Genomic DNA, 18,183 nt, shown 5'->3' with positions numbered 1-18,183 from the left:
TTAAGTCTTTTATCCATTTTGAGTTTATTTTTGTGTATGGTGTAAGTTGATGGTCTAGTTTCATTTTTTTGCATGTAGCTGTCCAATTTTCCCAACACCATTTATTAAAGAGGCTGTCTTTACTCCACTGTATGCTCTTGCCACCTTTGTCAAATATTAATTGAGCGTATTGCCTTGGGTCCATTTCTGGGTTTTCAGTTCTGTTCCACTGGTCTATATGCCTGTTCTTGTGCCAGTACCAGGCTGTTTTGGTTACAGTCGCTTTATAGTATAACCTGATATCTGGTATTGCGATCCCTCCAACTTTGTTCTTCTTTTTCAAGATTGCTGTGGCTATTCGGGGTCTTTTTTGGTTCCATATGAACTTTTGAAGTATTTGTTCTAGTTCTATGAAATATGTCGTTGGTATTTTGATGGGGATTGCATTGAATCTATAGATTGCTTTGGGTAGTATGGACATTTTAATGATGTTAATTCTTCCAATCCATGAACAGGGTATGTGCTTCCACTTTTTTATATCTTCCTCTATTTCTTTTTTCAATGACCTGTAGTTTTCTGCAAATAGGTCCTTTACTTCTTTGGTTAAGTTTATTCCTAGGTATCGTAATTTTTTTGGAGCGATGGTAAATGGGATTGTTTTTTCAGTTTCTCTTTCTGTGAGTTCATCATTGATGTACAAGAATGCCGTCGATTTCTTGACATTAATTTTGTATCCTGCTACTTTGCCAAATTCATTTATTAAGTCTAATAGATTTTTGATGGAGTCTTTAGGGTTTTCTATGTACAATATCATGTCATCTGCAAATAATGACAGTTTCACTTCCTCCTTTCCAATTTGGATCCCTTTTATTTTTTCTTCATGTCTGATTGCTGTGGCTAAGACTTCTAGTACAATGTTAAATAAGAGTGGCGAAAGTGGACATCCCTGTCTTGTTCCTGTTCTTAATGGAAATGTTTTTAGTTTCTGTCCATTGAGTATGATGTTGGCTGTAGGTCTTTCATATATGGCCTTTATTATGTTGAGATATGATCCCTCTATTCCTACATTGCTGAGCGTTTTTATCAGAAATGGATGCTGGATTTTGTCGAATGCTTTTTCAGCATCTATTGATATGATCATGTGGTTTTTATTCTTCATTTTGTTTATGTGGTGTATCACGTTTATTGATTTGCGAATATTGTACCAGCCTTGCATCCCTGGAATGAATCCCACTTGGTCGTGGTGAATAATTTTTTTGATGTATTTCTGGATCCGATTTGCTAGTATTTTGTTCAGGATTTTGGCGTCTATGTTCATCAGGGATATTGGCCTGTAGTTTTCTTTCTTCGTAGTGTCTTTTTCTGGTTTTGGAATTAGAATTATGCTGGCCTCATAGAATGTGGTTGGTAGTCTTCCTTCTTCTTGAATTTTTTGAAATAGTTTGAGGAGAATGGGTGTTAGTTCTTTTTTGAATGTTCGGTAAAACTCCCCTGTGAAACCATCTGGGCCTGGGCTTTTGTTTGCTGGGAGAGTCTTGATTACCTCTTCAATTTCCTTAGTTGTTATTGGTCTGTTCAAGTTTTCTATCTCTTCCGGGAATAGTTTTGGGAGACTGTGTGTTTCTAGAAATTTGTCCATTTCGCTGAGATTGTCGAATTTGTTGCCATATAGTTGTTCATAGTAGTTGTTAACGATCTTTTGTATTTCCGTGGTGTTGGTTGTTACTTCTCCTCTTTCATTTCTGATTTTGTGTATTTGGGTTCTCTCTCTTTGTTTCTTGGTGAGTCTAGCTAAGTGTCCATCTATCTTGTTTATCTTTTCGAAAAACCAGCTCTTTGTTTCATTGATCCTTTGAATTGTTTTTTTGGTCTCTATGTCATTTATTTCTGCTCTGATCTTTACTATTTCTTTCCTTCTACTTGCTCTGGGGTTTTCTTTTTGTTTGCTTTCTAATTCTTTAAGCTGTGAGGTTAGACAGTCAGTTAGAAATTTTTCTTGTTTTTTGAGGTAGGCCTGTAGTGCTATGAACTTCCCTCTCAGAACTGCTTTCGCTGCATCCCATAGATTTTGTGTTGTTGTGTGTTCATTTTCATTAGTTTCCAGGAAGTTTTTAATTTCTTCCTTGATCTCCTCGGTGACCCATTCATTGTTTAATAACATGCTATTTAGCCTCCATGTGTTGAAATGTCTTTGCATGTTCTTGTTGCAATTGATTTCTAGTTTCATGCCATTGTGATCTGAGAAGATGCTTGATATGATTTCAATCTTCTTGAACTTGTAGAGATTTAGTTTGTGTCCTATCATGTGGTCTATCTTTGAGAATGTTCCATGTGCACTTGAGAAGAATGTGTATTCTGTAGTTTTGGGGTGTAATTCTCTGTAGATATCTATTAAATCCATTTGGTCTAGTGCTTCATTTAGAGTCTCTGTTTCCTTGCTAATTTTTTGCCTAGAGGATCTATCCAGTGCTGACAATGGGGTGTTGAAGTCCCCTGCTATGATTGTATTGTTGTCGATTTCTCCTTGGAAGTCCTCCAGAAGATTTTTAATATATTTTGGTGCTCCTATATTGGGTGCATATATGTTTATCAGGGTTATATCTTCCTGTTGGATAGATCCTTTCAATATTATGTAGTGGCCGTCTTTGTCTCTAGTTATGGTCTTCATTTTGAAATCTATTTTATCAGATATGAGAATTGCTACCCCAGCTTTTTTTTGCTTTCCATTTGCTTGGAAAATTTTTTTCCATCCCTTCACTTTCAACCGATGTGAGTCTTTTGTTGAGAGGTGGGTCTCTTGTAAACAACATATAGATGAGTCATGCTTTCTTATCCAATCAGCTACTCTGTGTCTCTTTATGGGAGCATTCAATCCATTTACGTTTAAGGTGATTATTGATATGTACTTATTTATTGCCATTTTTGTTTAGTGTGGTTCTATTTTTCTTCCCATTTCTACTGCTAATTACAGCAGTCCTTTTAACATTTCTTGCAGTGCTGGTTTGGTGCTAATGTATTTCCTTAGCCTTTTTTTGTCTGGGAAGCTCTTTATTTGATCTTCTATTTTGAATGATAGCCTTGCTGGGTAGAGTAGTCTTGGATTCAGATTCTTGTTTTTCATGACTTTGATTATTTCATGCCATTCTCTTCTGGCCTGTAATGTTTCTTGTGAGAAGTCAGCTGAGAGCCTTATGGGGTTCCCTTTGTAGGTAACCTGTTGCTTATCTCTTGCTGCTTTTAGGATTCTCTCTTTGTCTTTAATTTGTGGCATTTTAATTACTATGTGTCTTGGTGTGGGCCTGTTTGGGTTCTTCTTACTTGGGACTCTCTGTGCTTCTTGAACTTGAATGCCTTCTTCCTTCACCAAATTAGGGAAGTTTTCTCTCACTATTTTTTTGAATATATTCTCTATCCCTTGCTCCTTTTCTTCTTCTTCGGGGACTCCTATGATGCGAATATTATTACGTTTCCAGTTGTCCCATAGTTCTCTTAAGCTGTCTTCCTGTTTTTTAATAGTTTTTTCCTTTTGTTTTTCTGATTGGTCGATTTTTTCTACCCTGTCTTCTAATTCACTGATCCGGTCCTCAGCTTCCCCTACTCTGCTTTTTAAACCTTCCAATGTGTTTTTCATTTCGGATATGTCATTTTTTATCTCTTCTTGTTGGTTTTTAATTTCCATTTGGCTTATTTTCAATGTCTCTATGTCCTTACTCATGCTGTTCAGCTTCCTCAAGATCATGGCTCTGAATTCTAGCTCTGTTAACATGCCTAATTGCTCCACATTGATCTCATCTTCGGTGGAGGTGTCTTGCTCTTTCATTTGGCTTCTGTTTCTGTGTTTCACCATTTTAGCTTTCACTGTGGGCTTTGGAGCCTGTCAAGTTCTCCCTGTGGGTGTTGGTGTTCTGCTCTTTGTGGCTCCCTCTCCTGTGTTTAGATGAGCGAGGGAGGACCCGCGTTGAACACCACTGTCAAGTCTTACTTTCCTGGTTAAAGTTGCCAGCCCAGGAAACGTACTGTTATCCTCTAGCTTTTTGCCTGGAGGCTAGCAGTCTAGGTTAATTGATGAGTTTTGGGTTGTCAGTTGATTGAAAAACTCCCTCTGGTGCTCAGCCAAGGGGCTTTCAGAAGGGTGGGGCAGATGCTGGTTGTTAGTGAGCCTCAATTAGCACTTCAATGGCCCACAGGGTGGGGTTGGATCTCCGAGGGAGGGGCTGCTGCCTCTCCTCAGAGCCCTGGGAAGGAGCAATGTGGCCACCGTCCTGAGTGGCTGCACTCAGCCAAAGCTCTGAGCGCCCTCCAAATCCCGAGTGTCCCGACACAGTTCCAGTCCAGTCCGCCCTCCCTCCGCCGGAGCCCAAGGTGAGTGGCTGTGGCTGTTTCAGCCTCTGTCCCGGCTGCGCTGTGGGGCCGCCTGGGAGTGTAACCTGCGGGCGCCGCTTATAGCTAAGGCCGCTGCCGAGCTGCCGACCGTGCGCTCCCAGCCCCGTCTTGCGCCTTCGCAAGCCTACCGGGATGGAGTCAGTGTCCCTCGTTGTATGGTCCTCGCAAGCTGCTTTTCTGTTGCTTTTTCCTGTCGATTTGTCTGTGTTATAGTTGTAATTCCAGTTTGGTTCTGGGAGATGGTCTGTGTAGCTCCGTTCACTCCGCCGCCATTTTTCCTTGTCAAGATTTCTTTATATATTTTGGATATGACTCCCACATTGTTCCATAAACCTTTCTGTTCATTATAAGGTGATTAAACCACCTGCAGACTCTTTTTTAACTTACTTTTGTGGCCTTTTATTCATTTAGTAATATCAACTTTATTTAAATTAGTTGGAAATAAATTATTTTACATAAATGAATTTTCTAAATAATTGATTATACTTTTTTTGCCATCAAAAATAATTAACCAGCCCTAGCCGGTTTGGCTCAGCGGTTAGAGCGTTGGCCTGTGGTCCAGAGAGACCCGGGTTTGGTTCCTGTTAAGGGCATGTACCTTGGCTGCAGTCCCCCCCCCCCCCCCGCCCTGGTTGGGTCGTGTGGGTGGCGGCCACTCGATGTGTCTTTCGCATCAGTGTTTCTCTCTCTTCCTCTCTCTCCCTCCTGCTCTATTCTGTTCCCACTAAGGGCACGTACCTCGGTTGCAGTTTGTCCCTGGCCCCGGTTGGGGCCATGTGGGTGGCAACCAGTTGATATGTCTCTTTCACATCGATGTTTCTCTCTCTCTCCACCCCCTCCTCCCATTCTGTCTGAGGATAAATGCAAAAATGTCCTCGGGTAAGGATTAAAAAAATAAAATAAAATAACCATTAAAATGATTTACACACAAGTTAATATTTTTTGATGAGTCAGTAGTATTATTTGTTGGTCATTAGTTTTTAAACTGTGCATAATGTATATTGTAGGAATAATGAGATACGTAATTATTCATTTTTCTTAGTGATTGAAGTTTTTATTTTTTTAATATGCAGTGGTCTCATTTGCAATGTATCTTATGTAGATCAACTTTATAATGTATGTGTTTGTATGTAAACATGTATATATATTTTCATACCTAATGTATGTATTTTTTCTGTACTTAATATTTTCCTGTTTTTCTCACCTTTTGATTGTGTCATTGGGCATCTAAGAAGGGTTTTGTGTTTTTTTTTAATCCTCACCTGAAGAAATTTTTCTATTTTTTGTTCAGATAGAGTGGGAGGGAGAGAGAGAAACATCGACATGAAAGGGAATATCGAGTGGCTGCCATCCGCATGACCAACCAGGGCTGGGGACAAACTGCAACCGAGGTACGCACCGTTAGCGGGAACTGAACCCAGGTCTCTCTGGACTGCAGGCCGATGCTCTAACCTCTGAGCCAAACCACCGAGAGCTAAGAAGGGTTTTAATTAGAGGTCCTGCATCAGTCCTTCATGAATATTTTATTGAAGTTGGAAGGAAAAGTAGTAACTGATTCCATCTACATCTTAAACTTAAATCTCATCACTTGACATAATTTTTGATAACTCATTCTATCTAATTTGTGTTTTCTTTTTAATCCTTACCTGAGAATATTCTTTCCATTGATTCTCAGAGACTCTAAGTGGAAGGAATGGGAGGGGGTTGGGAGAGAGAAGGAGAGAGAGACACATTGATTAGTTGCCTTCCGTGCACTCACCCTTACTGGGGCCAAGGATCGAACCTGTGACCCTTCAGTGTTTGGGGTGACACTCCAAGCACTGAGCCACACTGGCCAGGGCAAGCTTTCAGCTTTTCTCCATTGAAAATGATATTAGCTGAGGGTTTATAATATATGACCATTATTATGTTGAGGTACTTTCCTTCTGTATCCATTTTATTGCGTGTTTTAATCATAAATGGATGTTGTGTCTTGCAAGATGCTTTTTCTGCATCTATTGATAAGATCATATGATTTTTATTCTTTGTTTTGTTAATGTGGTGTATTACATTGATTGATTTGCATCCTTATGCTCCTGGAATGAACCCCACTTGATCATGATGTCTTATTTTTTTAATGTATTTTATTTGCTAGTATTCTGTTTAGGATTTTTGCATCTGTGTTCATCAGAGATAATTGGTCTGTAGTTATCCTTGCCATGTTTTGGTATCAGGGTTATATCAGCCTCATAAAATGTGTTAGGAAGTATTGACTCCTCTTCAATTTTTTTGGAAGAGTTTGAGAAGGATAGGTATCAGATTTTTTTTTTTTTTATCCTCACCCGAGGATATTTTTCCATTTTTTGTACAGATAGAGTGGGAGGGAGAGAGAGGAAGGGAGAGAGAGAGAGAGAGAGAAACATCGACGTGAAGGGACACATCGAATGGCTGCCACCCACACAACCAACCAGGGCCGGGGACAAACTGCAACCGAACCCGGGTCTCTCAGGACCGCAGGCCGACGCTCTAACCGCTGAGCCAAACTGGCCAGGGCGGTATCAGATCTTTGAATGAAGCCATCTGGTCCTTGGGTGAGGATTAACAAACAAATGAGTTATGGGGACTACTCTTCCTGGCGCTGGAACATTAGGCTAGGGGTCCTGGTGTCGGGCTGGGACCTGTTGCTCCTCAGGGGGTACCTCCACAGATGAGATATCCCTATCAATTTTTATCTACCACACTTGGGAGGGACCAGCCTGTGTTGGATCTCTGCCTCTTCTGCCAGTCTCGATGTAGCTTCTTCTTTATATCCTTAGTTGTAATACTTCCATTAGGCTAGATTTCAGGCAGTTCTGAATGATGGTTGTTCTGTAGTTCAGTTGTAATTTTGATCTTTCCATTCTTTATTTTACATGGAGGCAAAATGAATTAAGTGTCTATTGAATTGCTTTGCCACTCCTGAATATGAAATCATCTTAAGTACAAAATGAAAAGATGAACCTCATTTCTAAATTACTAGTAACTCTATTCTGTTTTTAGTTTCTAACTTTTTCAACCTATTTCTCTCAATTCCAGGGTAATTTGGTGAGCTAAACCTGACTGTATTGCATCAATACCTCATAAAGACTGATACCTCTGTTCCCTTGAAAGTACTGTGATTATCTTTAGTGATTTCTGTTTTACTTTATAAAACCAGAAAATTTCATGAGAAAGATGTCCTTAATCTTAAAATTTATTTGATCATGAGAATATATGCAGGCAATAGAACCATAGTTAATACAGTTGTTTGTGAATCTTATATTTATTGGACTTCTCTGTGACATACCATGGTATCTGTGAAAATAAATTATTTAATCCCTGTGCCTTTGTCTGCAATGTTAACATGTGAAAATATTTGCAAGCCTGACTTCTGGGGTAGCATGAAATAAGAACTCTGAAGCAAACCAAACTAGTTTCATTTGGTAATGACTTAAAATCAAGGTGTACATTTTTTTTTGCTTAACAAGCAGCTTGGCAGTCAAGATGAAAGAATTTACCACTTGTTTTTCCTTCCTTCCACTTGTATTTTCTCTTTAGCCAGTGACTGTGTTTATACATGCAAGAGTGTATGTATGAATGTGTGTGTGTCTATCAGTAAACTCCTTTACTGGAATATCTAGATTAATTTATGTTGATAACCACTAACTGTGGTAACCAGAACTTGACTCCAAAATCTAGAAAGGTATGCTTCTAGATATGAATCTCTTGTTTAGCCATGTTCTGCTGACAGGGTCAACTTTATCATTCCATTTGCTTCATAGTCACTCTGAGAATCAAGTTTGAAAGGCAGGTTTTGGCATGAAGCTTATGTTTAGCACAAAGATATACATGAGATTGAGTTGGAATCTGAAGCATACTTAATCCGGGATGTAAGAAAATTTAACATGCATATGTAGAAAAGGAAAGAAAGACCAAAAGAATAGACTTAACTAAGACTTTGGCTTTAGAGAATATTAGCATAATTAGGTTTGGCCAGATTTTATAAAGATATGGAAAGGGGAGACAATATTTAGTTACTTTCAATAAGTATTGGTTGAGCACATGAGAAGAATAAGGCATTAGAAATTTTCTAAATATAGAATTAGCTTATGGGTTGGAAGTGGGTGTTTTGACAGTGGGCCAATATAGGATTTCATACCAGATTAGTGAAAGGACTCAGTGTGATTCATCACTTTTTTTTATAGTTCTTTCCAGATCTTCCCTGCAATCCAAACTTATTTGCTATGGTGATAGAAATGATGATTAATTTGCCTATAAGCAGGAATCAGGTATTTATGGTAATGATAATCAGATTGCTGCTTTTTTCCATACCTACCCATTTTGTGAAAATACTTGTGGGAAGATAGAAGAGGTGACAAAAGGGTGCCAGCAAGATCTTACACCACCTAGGATGCCAGTTTTGCCAGTTAGGGATTTATTGCCCAACTGTAATTCTGGGAAATTTTTGCATATTACCAATTGTGACTTTAGACCATTTCCCATAAGAAATTTGGATTTATTCAACAAATATTTTAGAACCTACATGGCTATAATTTTCTAGATACTGATCAGTAAGAGACAAGGTTTCTGCCATTCTGTAGAGTTTAAACTGGGAAAGTAAACAAGTCCAGAGAAGACAGACAACTGGACAAGTTCTAATAACATAAAGACATTAAGTATCTGTTAGGGGAAGTAGATGGTACTGCTGCATCCTAGCTTGTGAGGTGAGTGAAGGTCAAGGAAGATGTCCTGCTAAAAGTAAAGTTGAAGCTGAAACCTTAAGGATTAGTGGAATATAACCTGGTGAAGAGCAGGGTAAGAACCAGAGGAAGGTACAGAATGTGAAACTCTGGACGTAGAAGAGCATGATGGCACCAAGCAGGAGGTGAAAGGAAATTGATCAGGCTGGAGGGTAGAGTGTGAGATGGCTAGAAGTTTCACCTTGATATTTAGGTATAGTGAAACATCTTTGATAGTCCTATTTCTGTCACCAACTCTTGTTATTTTTAGTTCCAGGAAGACTGAACACAGGAGGAAACATCAGTCTGAATAAAACAACTGGGAAGAGACTTCCCCATATGTGTTAAACTAAATAACTGCCGATCATTTCCCTGAATAATTCCCACAAGTAGGGACCACATCTAGCACTAACATAAAGTGTTAATATCATGTTAATTATTTAACACACAAAAATTTTAAGCCCTCTTAAAACATAAATTCATTTGTAACTTGAGTTATAGTGGTCCAGATTATAGTTACCTCAAACCTGGTGAATTAAACAGTCCGTGGTAGGAATTTTTTTGCATTTTAGTTTACACCGTGCTAGACTAATACTAAACATTCATCAAAGCGTTCCAGACTTTGCCTAAGATGAGTGGAGAAATTTTTGATTAGTGGAGTCTTAGTTAGTAGAATCTAGAAGTTTATCGACTATCTAAAAAATTTTAGTGGAGGGGAATCCCAATCTCTGAAGGTCGGAAAATACTATAGTCCCTACTGTGCCCTGCCCCCTCACCAATCCAGTTAAATAAAAAAATATAAATACAAAGCAACAGCACTAAGTTATCTGTCTAAAGCAATGCCTACTAGAAGACAGGTGTAAAATAAATGAAAACAGGTGGGCCAGCTTTCAGGTTTGTAAGAGATGGATTGACCTAGCATGGACCAAACTATACCCTGTGATCTTTTTTTTTTTTTTATTTTCTCAATCCTCACCCGAGGACATTTTTCCATTTTTTTATTCAGATAGAGCGGGAAGGGGAGAGAGGAAGAGAGAAACATCGATGTGAAAGGGACACATCACATCGAGTGGCCGCCACCCACACGCCCCAACGCCGGGGAAAAACTGCAGCCAAGGTACATGCCCTTAGCGGGAACCGAACCTGGGTCTCTGTGGACCGCAGGCTGACGCTCTAACCGCTGAGCCAAACCAGCCGGGGCGTACCCTGTGATCTTTTAAGATAGTACTAATAGTAAGCTAAAGTCATGTTACTTTGTGCAACCATATCCAAAAGGAGATACTTGTACAATTGTTCAGGTGGATTGAATTTGGCCTACAGATGTTTTCCCAGCCTTATATTTTCTAAGCAAATTGGATGCTACTGGACAATCTGCGTTTCTCAAATGCTAAGTCCTGTGACAATGTAGATCTATATATTGGTTGGGTTTTTGTTTTCCCTTTATTTTTAAATTTTTATTTTTCTCTTTATTTAATAAGTTTACTTTTTAGATCAGTTTTAGGTTCACAGCATATACCTTCTCCCATACCCCAAGCATAGCTTTTCCCACCACCAGCATCCCACACCAGAGTGGTACATTTATTATCATCAGTGAGCCAACATTAACGCATCATTATCAAAGTCTATAGTTTACATTAGGTTTCTGTCTTGATATTTTATATTTATTTTATGGATTTTAACAAATGTATAATGACATGCCTTCATTATTGTATCATACAGTATAGTTTCTCTACTCTAAATTCTACCCACCCTCATCCCCATTCTCTACCTATTCATTCTTTTCTCCCCCTGGTTGTTTTTAATAATTATAAAGTAGAATTTACTATGTAACTAAGCTTGTCGCCTGAGAAGACTACTATAATCTATATCACATTTATTATTTATAAATATAGGGGAAACAATATTCCTCTGTAGATAAGGCTTTGGAATGTATAAGCAGCTATTTGGATTTCCAATAATGGGGTTGGAGATGAGTTTAAAAAATATTGGTAAATGTGATGGGGGAAAATCATAAGAGAGAAGAGATGATAGAAGAGTAATATTAAATTATTTGCTTGTTGTCTGGCCAGTGTGGTTCAGTGGTTGAGTGTCAACCCATGCACCAAGAAATTGCTGGTTCAGTTCCCACTCAGGACACATGCCCAAGTTGTGGGCCCACTGAAGGGCATACAGGAAGCAGCCAGTTGATATTCTTTCTCATCTGTGTTTCTGTCTCTCCCTCTCAATTCCTCTCTGTCTGAAATCAAAAAAGGAAAAAAAAAAAAATTTTTTTTAATGATTTGTTTGTTACTATTACGACTTTCCTAATTCTGCTAAGATTGTCCCTAATTCTGTCTGACGAGAAAAGAAAGGGAACTTCTCAGCTTCCCTTTGCCTTTTAGTAAAAAGTAGTTAAGGCATAACAGATCATTAAGTAGGCTCCCACAGCTGGTGATTTTCTTGTCTGTTTTAAATATCTTTCAAACCATTTTGAGAATATATAACCCTGGTCCTATCTTTGTAATTCTTTAGTTTTCCATTGGCTTGAAAATTATACGTAGCTTTCTAAATTATGCATTATCCCTAGAACTTCTAGCTTCCTGAAATTTCAGTTTAATTTCAAATTTTTCTTTAATCTCTTCCAAACAATGTATTTTTGCTTTAAAAAATTATGGTGAGCCCTGGCCAGTTTTGCTCAGTGGTTAGAGAGTTGGCCTGTGGACCAAAGTTGCAGGTTCGATTCCAGCCAAGGGCACGCATAGCTTGATTGCGGTTCCTCCCCGGCTCTGGTTGGGGTCGTGAGGGAGGCAACCAGTTCATGTTTCTCTCCCTCCCTCCCTCCCTCCCACTCTGTCTGAAGAAAAATGGAAAAATTATCCTCAGGTGAGGATTAACAAAAAAAAAATTGTGGGGTGTGGTATGGTGATAGCTACTGTGAATTAGTTACTAGAATTTTTTGGTTGGGCAGTCTTATTCAGTGAGCTTGTAATTATTTGAACAACAATAGACAACATGTGAGATTCTTTTCTGAGAATCCTGGGTATACAATAGGTATTTGGTTGATTTGATTGCTTAATTTGGGTAGGTTTTTGAATTGTTGAGAAATTTCTTAGGTTTGAGATGCTAAACCTGGGTTTAATGGAATCTCTGAACCCGCTGAATTGGAAGCAAAATTTTATACCTAAATATGTATGTAAGTGTGAATTTTTAAGAAAAGAGTGTGTATAGTTTTCATCAGATTTTCAAAGGGTCCCTGACCCCAAATAGATTAAGAGCCTTTGCCTTCATTTTGTGCCGATCTCAAAGTAGAAATTTCTAGGGTGGGTATCATCTTATTCCTTATTTGGATTATGGGTGAGCACAACAGAACTTTAATTCTGATCATCCAGCACAGCAGCAAGTAATCTTATCATCTTTCAAATTTCCCTGACAAAACAGTGATAAATAATGCAACCAAGGAGATGTTATTAGCATCAATGAGTATTAGCGTTTACTTCCATGTGGAGGATGATTTCAACATATTTGAAGCAAAATTTAGTGTTTTTCATCATAATCAGATTTTCTCAAGTTTCCCAGCAATTATATACCATTCAGTTTCTCTAAAATACTGGAAAAATAAATATGGTGCTGTTGCTCTAAAATTTTGTCAGAATTTGTCACTAGTTGAACCTTTTTGATAGAGCTATATAGTCTTTTTATGATAATACTTTGAGATTATTTGACTTATAACTCTTTAAATAAGCTAATACCCATGCATTATGTGCTGTAGCTTTGATTCTGTTTTTGTTTTCAGAACTCTTCATCTTGGCTTATACCTATTCTGCCTGATATGCTCCGACACATTTTTCAGTTTTGTGTTTTAGAAAGCAGCCAGGAAATTCTGGACCTCATTCACAAGGTACACATTGAATATATCTGTACTTCTTTTCCCAGTAACTTGGTAGTTTTTAAATTTTTTCATAATTGCTATACTGTTGTTGATCAGGGATTTTTAAGAAATTAGAAATCTAAGAGATTTGAAAAGTCTGGAGATATGCAAGGTGAGACAAGGAAATAGACTTCTTCTGCAATGTAATAGTTAAGTCCCAATTCGCCATGCTTCTTTCTCTTATGCGACCTTCTATGCAAGTGTTTTAAGTACTTTCTGATAGTCTCAATACAGAAAATGAAGGAAAGACTGCTTTTCTCTATCACTCATTTTGCTATTTATCAGAATACATATTGATCCTGCAAAGTATCTTTGGGATTTATTGGTGATATATAGAGTCTGATTGTTATAGTTTAGACTTGTACTTTTCCCCTTTACTTAGCAAGATTGTTTATATGTGCTGGAGTGTTTAAAGAAGAACCATGTGATATATTTAATAACATTTATGGGAGGATATGCTACCATCATACCTTTAAAACCTATTAAGTTAGTCTTAAATTATTGGCCTCTGAGGTGGCTCATTGTTAATAGCCTTGGATTAACAGTGCTATTATTTCTACCACTATTATTTCATACTGGTCCTATCCCACTTAATGTTAGGCATCAAGTAAGGTACCTTATTAAGATCATGAATCAAGACTTACACTGTTCTTAATTTATACTAGGATATTATGACCTCTAAAGTTAGCAGAGGATATTTATCAGGAGCTCTTGTATCTGAAAGTGTGAGTTGAATATGGGACTGTATTCGTATTGAACTTTATGATATATGCAAAGGATTACAGTGACTTATTGAGATTTTGACAACTCTTATTTTTATGAGTATTTTTTTTATTTTAAATGACTTTCGTAAAATATTGAAATTCTTTGTATTCCTTTTTTTTAAACTTTTTTAATTACATTTTTTAGTATACAAATCTACCAAAAAGAATCCCAGTATTTTAAAAATAGGCCTCTATATTGAATTTTAAAATTAATCTGTATGCTATTTCTGAATTATATCCTTAAATTTGGTATCCCTAAAAATGAGTATTAGGCTTCATTAGACCTTACTAGAAAAATTTTGCTTTCATGTTACCCTTTCACTCTGTAGGTTTGGATGGAATTGTTGAGCAAGGCTTCAGTTCAGTATGTGGTTGCAGCTGCTTGTCCATGGATGGGTGCTTGGCTTTGCTTAATGATGCAGCCTTCACATTTACCTATTGATTTAAATATGTTGCTGGAAGTAAAAGCGAGAGCCAAGGTAAGTGAATCCGGACATACTGTATTTGTATGTTTAGCTCATACTTGTTAATATGGTAACAGTGTAAGAAATCTGTATTGCTTTATTATAAGTGTGATTTTATTTAACTTAAGAGAAAATTATTTTATTAGGATCTTAACAAAATGCATAGTAATTTTTATCCATTAAAATTTTGTGGCCCTGGCCAGTTTGGCTCAGCGGTTAGAGCGTCCATCTGCGGTCCGGAGAGACCCGGGTTCGGTTCCCGCTAAGGGCATGTACCTCGGTTGCAGTTTGTCCCCGGCCCTGGTTAGTCGTGCGGGTGGCAGCCACTCAATGTGTCCCTTTCACATCGATGTTTCCCTCTCTCTCTCTTCCTCTCTCTCCCTCCCACTCTGTCTGTACAAAAAATGGAAAAATGTCCTCGAATGAGGATAAAAAAAAAAAAATTTTTTTGTGAAAAGAATTGTATTTTATTGAGATTATAGCATGAGAATGTTTTTGATGTTGCTATTAAACTTTAGTGATTGCCCTGGCTGGTTTGGTTCAGCGGTTGGAGCGTTGGCCTGCGGTCCAGAGAGACCCGCGTTTGGTTTCTGCTAGGGGCGCGTACCTCAGTTGCGGTTTGTCCCCGGCCCTGGTTGGTTGTGTGGGTGGCAGCCACTTGATGTGGCCCTCTCACGCTGATGTTTCTCTCTCTCTCCCTCCCGCTCTATCTGAACAAAAAATGGAAGTGTGTCCTCTGGTGAGGATTTAAAAAAAAAAAAAACTTTAGTGATTAATCTTTAATTGTTTTTTTTATTCTCTCTAGGAAAAAACAGGTGGTAAGATACGCCAAGGCCAAAGCCAGAGTAAAGAAGTACTTCAGGAGTACATTGCAGGTGCAGACACCATTATGGAAGACCCTGCCACCAGAGATTTTGTGGTTATGCGGGCCAGAATAATGGCAGCCAAGTGAGTATACATAAATTCAAAAGTCATTTTAACCCAAAGATTCCTCTAATGTGTCTGTCAATCCTTCCTCCACCGCACTAGTTACCAAGAAAAAGTTAATGTGTAAGAAAACAATTTTTTGAAGTTTTAAATAGGATTTATATATTTTTATGAAGGTAAGATTGGAGGTATGTTTTCTTGTGAAAAGTTATAGCTTTAATAAGAGAAACTTTACCTCAAGTAACTTCTATAGTAACTTATTTTTTCTCCCATTTAGGTTGTTAGGAGCACTTTGTTGCTGTATTTGTGATCCAGGTGTAAATGTAGTAACCCAAGAAATTAAACCAGCTGAATCCCTTGGCCAGTTATTACTCTTCCATTTGAACTCCAAATCTGCTTTACAGAGAATTAGTGTTGCTTTGGTAATCTGTGAATGGGCTGCTTTACAAAAGGTAAGATTTTGCCCAAAAAGTAATGCAGTCACATTAAGTAAACCAATTTTCATTAGCTGTTAGGATGATTTTCATTATATTTTATTAACTGAAAAGTGAAAATTTTCTCTGTATAAAAATCCAACAGTTATAGAAAAATATTCCAAATTGCATTAAAACATTGTTTTTCTCTCATTTGCCTTTAACCCTGGACTTTTCTTCATAGACTCTCTAGTCTCATACCTGAGACTACTAGTTATGCCCACACTTAACATCTGCTCTTGATCCTAATATCTTAAGAAATGTCCCTCTTTAAAAAAAATGTGAATGTCTGGAGTCCAGAAACTATTGGTCATTCATTCCTCTATATCTCTTTCAGATATCACTGAAAACTACAAAAGATAAGAGGCTTTGGGTACTAGAGATCCATTTGTATAAGTGGTCTATCAAGGGCAGAATTTTTGGTCACAGGAAGAATAATCTTCACATTCAAGCCAAAATCTTTGTTTCCAAATAATCCATGCCCTTGTAGCTAGCCCCTTTAACTTCTAGTAAGATGTATGATTTTGTGTTAGATTTGCTTCTGTAAATTAAAGAACTTCCTGCTGGCTTTGTTTATTCCATTGACTGGAATTCTGGAAATTTAACTGTCTGCACTTGCTGTGAGAGTTGCTTGTTACTGCCTCTTAGCAGTTTGTCAGAGCTATGTCTAAAAGTAATTGAACCATGCTCTATTGCAACTGAGACCCCAGCTTTGCTTCTGGAAAGAAGCAAGGCTCATCTGTTTTTAGGCAGGACTCGGTGTGCTGGAGAGGCAGTGATGCTGTGTTTTTGTGCCTCTCAGACTCAGCAGCAAGTGTTGACAGTTCGGTTTCTGGACCCTCACAGAGCTTCTCTGGACTTACTCTGTGAAGCCCAGGCTGATCACCCAGATCCCACAGAATCCCTCATGGCTCACCACTGAGGCCATTCCCCCTCTGGTTGGGGCAGGCAACAACCAGAGAGAGTGGGAAGGGTTAGTTAAATTTGGGGGCAGGTAAGTAGCTTTTAAATTATATATCCATTTCTACAGTATGGCATGTGAAGCTATGGGTTCGACTATTAAGAGATCTAATAATGAGTTTTAAAATAACATTTTTAGTGCATGCTAAGTGTTTTTATATGACTGATTTTTTTTTTACAGTTATATATTTTTAAATCTGTGCTATATACATGTAAACGTGGAATAAATTCAGAGTAAAGTAACAGTAACTAGTTGGAAAATGTAATAGAATTTCAATAGTTCCATGTGCATGGTCTGTAGTCGTTCATATTAAAATTTGAGAGTAGTGTGGGTGTGATATCTTTTCTATGTGCAACTAACGATGTTGTTTTAGGAGATAACAGAACATAGATTCAAAATCAGTAGGAATTTAGAACTTGGTAGTTTGCAAGTGAAGATTTATGCATCTCTAGAATTATGTTTCTGTGCCCTGAATATATGTTGTCTGTTATATTTTAGGAGTGTAAAGCTGTTACGCTAGCTGTGCAGCCACGTTTACTTGATATCCTTTCAGAACATTTATATTATGATGAAATTGCCGTCCCATTCACACGAATGCAGAATGAGTGTAAACAACTTATTTCATCATTAGCTGATGCACATATTGAAGTTGGTAATAGAGTAAACAACAGTGTTTTTACAATAGATCAAGCGAATGACCTGGTGAGTAAAGAAGTAACTTTCTTAATGTTAGATAGAGCATGAAATAAAGATTAGAAACTTGTCATAACATGTTCACCACAAACACTAGTTTGTTGAATCTATCTGTGGCTTGATATCCTGCCATTTCTACCCTTTCAAAAAGTTGTTTTGTTGTATTGACTTTTCTTAAAATAGGAGATAGGGAAGGAATTTTTTAGTTTAGAGTCTGACAAACAAAAGCACCTTTCTTAGAAAAGCTGTTACATTTTTTTATTGTTTCTCTGTCTTCCTTAAGACTGGCAGAGTATAGGGAGGGGGAAAAAGCTGCTTCTTTAAGTTCCTGAGTATTTCTCCTCTCCCCTCCCAACTTATAATGAGAATATTCAAACATAAAAGGTAAGAAAATTATACAATGAACATTTCCTATACTTACCAACTAGATTCTAAGGTTAATATTTTACTAAATTTGCTTTATCACATGTATATATTCAAATAACTACCCCTATATCCAATCATCAGTCTGTCCATCTTATTTTTTATGCATTTTAAGTTGCAGATATCCGTACATTTCAGCATGTATATCATTAATTAAAATTCAATATTGGTTTTTTGCCCTTTTTTGAGTTAAAATTTATATACTATGAAGTGTACAAATCTTCAGTGATGAATTTTAACAGATGAAACCCAGATCCCTATCAAGATACAGACAGTACCATCATCACTTTTCAGTCAATCCCTGCCTCTCCCTGCCCTCAAGTAACCATTTTTCTGAGATTTTTTTTTCCATCATAGATTACTTTTGCCTGTTCTAGAATTTCATATAAATGGAATCATATACTATGTGCTGATTGGTGTAAGGACTTTTTTCAGCATGATGTTTTTATTTATTTATTTTTTTATCCTCACCC

The 18,183-nt window shown here is 37.6% G+C and overlaps 1 protein-coding gene across 3 annotated transcripts in view; it reads left to right on the top strand.

Moving 5' to 3' along the window:
• BTAF1 (B-TFIID TATA-box binding protein associated factor 1) overlaps window positions 1–18,183 on the top strand; it is a 107,732-nt gene that overhangs the window by 49,746 nt on the left and 39,803 nt on the right. For all 3 annotated transcript variants that reach the window (XM_036264778.1, XM_036264779.1, XM_036264780.1), the window contains 5 exons: window positions 12,871–12,975; window positions 14,099–14,248; window positions 15,039–15,181; window positions 15,438–15,612; window positions 17,093–17,296. In XM_036264778.1, the coding sequence (XP_036120671.1) occupies window positions 12,871–12,975; window positions 14,099–14,248; window positions 15,039–15,181; window positions 15,438–15,612; window positions 17,093–17,296 (777 nt within the window). The remainder of the gene's footprint in view (window positions 1–12,870; window positions 12,976–14,098; window positions 14,249–15,038; window positions 15,182–15,437; window positions 15,613–17,092; window positions 17,297–18,183) is intronic.

This window comes from Molossus molossus, unplaced genomic scaffold (assembly GCF_014108415.1).
Source record: "Molossus molossus isolate mMolMol1 unplaced genomic scaffold, mMolMol1.p scaffold_m16_p_17, whole genome shotgun sequence".
NCBI classification, from domain to species: domain Eukaryota; kingdom Metazoa; phylum Chordata; class Mammalia; order Chiroptera; family Molossidae; genus Molossus; species Molossus molossus.
The sequence above is the reverse complement of the archived record's forward strand: the minus strand, read 5'-3'. Positions and strand labels throughout refer to the sequence as shown.